We start from the raw sequence: 6,000 nt of genomic DNA, 5'->3' as shown, positions 1-6,000 counted from the left end.
GAGAACGTGTTGTGAATGAGGATGCTTGTGGACCTGGAAATTATTATTATTATTTTTTTTTACACATTTTTTTTTTTTTTTTAAAAACAGTTTTTCCAACGTATTCAATTTTAGACGCTTTCTCTTCTTAGTTATTATTTCTCCGGCTGTAGAAAAGAGCCGCTCACAGGGCACAGAGGAGGCGTCAGTGCGACACAGTTCGCGTATCGGTCACGTGACCAAAACAGCTCATGATCGGTCACGTGACTTTCTAAAAGCGGTACGCGCACCGGTTTCGCTCTATGAGCTCGACGCATGCGCCGATGCATCGGTGTTGCCGGACCCATCATTAGAAGAGTGGAACTTAACAGCACTTGCATGCATTAATTTGACTTATTGTTTTGTAAATGTGCATGTCGACGCACAATCACATTGGGGCATGTGACATTTTTTTTTCCTATTAGTTTCTATAAGTGTGTTTCTATTACACCTAAATGTGTCTGAGTGTAAGAAACCATTCAAACTCGAGTTGATCAAGTGCAGTACTTCGCCACCCCGCAGGGGGCAACAGCTAGGCATATTGAGTCGCAATGACGCAGCAGTGGGTGAGTAGAAGAAGACTACTCACTCAACCCTGGGGAAAAGAATCCAAATAAATAAATTGCAAATATGAATGTTCATTGTTTCCCGACGGACCTTTTCAGCGACGGACACAATGAGCCAGACAAGCAGCAACGTGGTAGAAATCCCAGCCTGTAAACTTTATCACGGAACTTGGTCAAACACTTGTAAGTAGATATCATTTGAGCTTAAATATATTTAGTTTGTTTTGTATTGAAATTACTGACTTTGATGTATTTTGTATTCGTAGTCGTGTTGTTGTTTTTTTGTCTGAGAGCTCAGAGTAATGATCAATTCTGGTTTAATACATGTAGTGCTAAATATAACCACTAGAGGACGACTACGCTAATAGTGATACACTTACAATGTTTAGTGCGTGAATGTTGTGTAATTTATATATGTGTAAACATTTGCAGTTTATTGTGTGTGTGTATATATTAACACTAAACCTAGTTTGATGTAAAATACACAATTGACGTTTATTTTGTTTATATTTTCAGTCTTACATTATGTAAGACTGTAAATGTAGAAATAAAACTAAGAATGAAAAAAAATAAAAAGAAGGAACATCAATCAACTATTTTTATTTTATTAACAGTGTAGTGTGAAAGCTGACGTGTTTTACTTTGCAATTAAGTAAACAGAAATATAACCCGCGGAAGCATATAGCCCGGATGTACAGTATGCTTGCATATTCCAAAGCAATTTAAGTGCGTCCAGCAGGGGGCGCCACATATAACATTCATACACTCAATGAGGTGAAAGGAAATATATAAAAACTATTTTCCCCCACATATAAAGTTAATTAAATCCATCAAGATGATTGATATTGAATCTCCATAATCAAGTTAGTGCAATGAGTAAATATAATAACACATTTTAGTTGCACATTAGTAGTTCCATGCTTGCTAATAGAACTACATGCAGTGACATAAACTAACCAATAGGTGGTGCCATTGTTTAACATAACACGGTAAGACGTAAACAAGTAAAAAAAAAAAAAAGTTTTTGTAGTTTTTATACATAAAAAAAAAAGTTACTTTTTAATTATACAATATTGGATATTAGGTGATTTTTTCCCCTAAGATAATTTTATTCAAAAAAATAAATGAAGTTAGACAAGAATTATAATAGTATTTTATAAAAAATGTTTGCATTTGCATGCATTAATTTGACTTCTTGTTGTACTGTAAATGTGTATGGACATGCACATTTACAGTGTGATTGTTTCCCATAAGTGCTGCTAAACTGGGCCGGTGATTGGAGGGTGGGGCATGTGAAGGGGGAGGAGAGAGGGAAGGCTGAGAAGAAAATAGATATGGTGCGTGTGTGTGTGTGTGAGAGGGGGAAGGATTTAGTGGAAGTCAGACAGACAGTGGAGCGGCTGTCAGTGTCAGACAGACACTCTCCGGCACCAGGCTGCTGGAGTCCGCCTACAGCCTCTTGACTGGCCACCTGCCTCTCCCAGAATAAAAGTGGACAGGCCAAAAAGCTCCAGCAGAAGCACGGAGGACAAGACAAAACCAGAAAGAAAGTCTTCCATCTCCCCAGCTGCGCTGCATCGGTCCCGGCTGCACGCTTGACGACGCAAGTTTGTTTGCTAGTTACCAGGAGAGCCGGCACTCAGCTCCAGGACCCGGCCAGTCCTCTCCCTCCCCCCCACCTCCGGAGTGGAGCCACTTGCATGGATGCACCATGGCCACGTTTGTCTGCAGGGTTCAGTTTCTAGACGACACCGATCCGTTCAACAGCACCAACTTCCCGGAACCGACCAGGCCGCCGCTGTACACCTTCAGGGAGGACATCCCGCTCATCAACCAGCTTGCAGGCGTCCACAGGCTCCTGCAGGCCCCTCACAAGGTAGGACCTCTGCTCCAACTGAACACCGAGACAACCTGTGGCCCAAATAATACTTATAATATTGAAGAAATGTGCAAATTAGGGGGTCATGTTGTCGATACATCATGGCCTATCATAGCAATATTTAGCAACGTGATCTGCTGGTGGGACAAGGACAATGCTTCACCTTTTTGGACTGTTTTATTCTGGGAAAGGCCATTAAAATGTATTTACCTTTCAAAATAACAATAAAAACAATCACACATATAATTTAATATGCAACACATTTATTGTTTTATAATTATTGAAATATAATCATTTATACAAAATAAATATATTTAAAAAAGCCTTTATTGCAATTATACGACAACAAAACAAGCGGACAACAAAAAACACAAAAGAGAAAACACCAAACCAAATGCACATTTTAAAATGTTTGTAAATTTTTTATGAATATAGAAATTTAAACAATTTAATACCACATTCATACAATTTATTGTCAATATTTTAAATACAACAATAATAAAACATGCAGACATATATTAAAATAAATAATTAATTGATTAAAAAAAGATCTAGTTACCTGGCTTTGCAAGCTGTCTAAATTAGCAACAACACAATATGAAAACAAACACCACAAAAAGGAAAGTTTGTATAGCAAATGAATAAAAATAAAATACACAAGATATCCATGTGAGAAAATGAGAATATAATACAATCCATATGACATTATACAGGCTATGATCTTTATTTTATTTAGATGTTTTATTATTGTATTTAATATATTGATACAATATTATTGTATTAAATTGCTTTAATTATGTATATATAAATATACATAAAATCCATATAATAAAATTTAAAAATAAAAACATTTTGTGATATTTGTTGGCTATTTTGTTATTGCTTTTTTAAATTAACATAAATAAATACATACAAGTTTAATTGTTGCATTTGACAACATATTGTATTAATAAATTGTTTAAATTGATCTTTTTAACAAAATAAATGGATATAATAAAAGTTAAAAATAAAATAGCTGGGTTGTTGATTTAGACATTTTGCTTAGCTCGTGATCTTTTTTTTGTTAATTATCTGTTTTTAATATTTATTTGTATTTTTTATTGTTGTACTGAAAATACTGCCAATAAGATATTTTCATGGATTACATTTTTAAAACGTAAATATCCATTAAAAATTTTTTTTGAAAATTTAAATGTGCCTTTTTTTTTTTTTTTTTTTTTTGGACAGTTTGCTTGAACAGGTTCCACTGTGACTCACAGAGGTTATTTTGCAACCTTCAATAGCCAACACACGTTCAAGACTATTTTGAGAGCACAAGCGACAACACGTGATTGCCCCCCCCCCAACCTGCAAACTGCAAACATGTCACTTTCACTCTTGGCTTACATTGGCTTGACAATTCATTCAAAGCAATACCCAGGACAAAGCTTCAACCTTTAAGTCACTTTATGGTGAGTCAGAGCATGTCCCAGTGACAGGTGCACAGCAGACGTCATGAGTGCGACTCCTTTTTCTGCACTCAGTCAACTTGTTCACAAATAGTCTGACACTCAGGTGTGCCGCGAACCCGCTCACTTTATGATGGCCATGTGCAAATGGGGAGAAAGAGATCGAAACTCCTCTCATATTTTAACTTTGGCTCAATGAAAAAGGTAAATAAAACATTTTTTGGGGGGCGGTTAAAAAGTGAGATGCACAGACAGTTACACTGACACAATTAAGCATACATATATACACACATGCGTATATTCATTCATTAATACATACATACGCGCACACATTGGTACTTACCCACATACATAGGTACGTACTCTCCCACATACACACACAAATACAATACTTTTTTTTTTTTTTAAATCATTGTAAAAAAACCTGCCTAAATTACACAATTAAACTACTTAAATTACACAATTATTTAAAAAAAAAACTGCTTAAATGACGCAATTACAATTACGTACATCCACACGCACATTCACTGTACAAATATACATGTACTGTACATATACATTCACTACAAACATACATATACACATACATGTACATATACATTCACTGTACAAACATACATATACACATACTGTACATATACATTCACTGTACAAACATACATATACACATACTGTACATATACATTCACTGTACAAACATACATATACACATACATGTACATATACATTCACTGTACAAACATACATATACACATACTGTACATATACATTCACTGTACAAACATACATATACACATACTGTACATATACATTCACTGTACAAACCTACAGATACACATACTGTACATAAACATTCACTGTACAAACATACAGATACACATACTGTACATATACATTCACTGTACAAACATACATATACACATACATGTACATATACATTCACTGTACAAACATACATATACACATACTGTACATATACATTCACTGTACAAACATTCATATACACATACTGTACATAAACATTCACTGTACAAACATACATATACACATACATGTACATAAACATTCACTGTACAAACATACATGTACATATACATTCACTGTACAAACATAATTTTACACATACTGTACATATACATTCACTGTACAAACATACATATACACATACTGTACATATACAGATACACATACTGTACATATACAAGTACATATACATACGTACACTCATGCATATAATCACGTTTCATCAAACATATATTAATGTTGTTGCCCTAGGGTAAACTGGGTATAACACATGGCACACTGACAAAGCTTAACCTATTGTTACTATAACAATCTACAAGGTTAATACAGTTCGCTTCTCTTTCTCCCCCTCTTTATCTGCTTTCTTTTGTATCTCTAGTTATCATGACGTATATGTATTGTTGCATTTGAACAACTGTATTGTTGATAATAGAGGTAATTATTATTATTCATTATCAATAGTGATATTTCTATTGGTATTTGTATTGCTCCATTTGTAGTGTAATAATGCTCATCGTCATTTCTGTGTAATGAATATTTCCTTCACTAACTGCTTCTTTGCTATGACTTTCACTATCATATTTGTACATATCCTATTTGCTGATGCTGTTCTGTTGTTGTTATTGTTGTTGTCTCTATGTCAATTTCCCCCTTTTTCTATCCCCTCCTGCTCCGGTCCGGCTGCATGAAATAATAATATAAATCCATTTAACAAAGTCAAATACAAATAAGGCAACAAGAGAAGTATCCCGCACTTCTCTTTTGTAGAGTAAATGTGTACAGCCGATATGGGCATCTACCATCTAGAACAAAAATATGATTTGCCTGAGTAGCTGGACAGGACAAAAAAATAAAAATAAAATAAAAAAAACTGACTTTGGACAGCAGAGTGGTTTTCCAGACCGGTCCAGTTTGAGTTGCTCCGTATTTAAAAAGCCGCAAAACAAATGAAAAATGGCCCGCAAGCACAGGAAAGCTTATGATTACAACTTTGACATGCACAGATGGCAGCCACGGCTCGTGTTGTGCGATTTGCGCACTACAGCAACAGGAGAGCGCTGTTCAG

At 35.1% G+C, this 6,000-nt stretch overlaps 1 protein-coding gene across 4 annotated transcripts in view; it reads left to right on the top strand.

Annotated features, from left to right (window-relative positions):
• Positions 1 to 623: 623 nt before the first annotated feature.
• Positions 624 to 6,000, top strand: part of fhod3a (formin homology 2 domain containing 3a) — a 136,764-nt gene continuing 131,387 nt past the window's right edge. For 2 of the 4 annotated variants that reach the window (XM_061982413.2, XM_061982412.2), the window contains exon 1: positions 1,873 to 2,460. In XM_061982413.2, coding sequence (XP_061838397.2) covers positions 2,296 to 2,460 — 165 coding nt within the window. In that variant the 5' untranslated portion in view covers positions 1,873 to 2,295. Of the gene's footprint in view, positions 768 to 1,871; positions 2,461 to 6,000 lie in introns of those variants that run through there. The other 2 variants (XM_061982411.2, XM_072915598.1) reach the window with 2 other exon arrangements.

This window comes from Nerophis lumbriciformis, linkage group LG21, assembly GCF_033978685.3.
Source record: "Nerophis lumbriciformis linkage group LG21, RoL_Nlum_v2.1, whole genome shotgun sequence".
In the NCBI taxonomy this organism is placed as follows: Eukaryota; Metazoa; Chordata; class Actinopteri; order Syngnathiformes; family Syngnathidae; genus Nerophis; species Nerophis lumbriciformis.
This window is presented reverse-complemented; position numbering and strand designations above follow the sequence as displayed.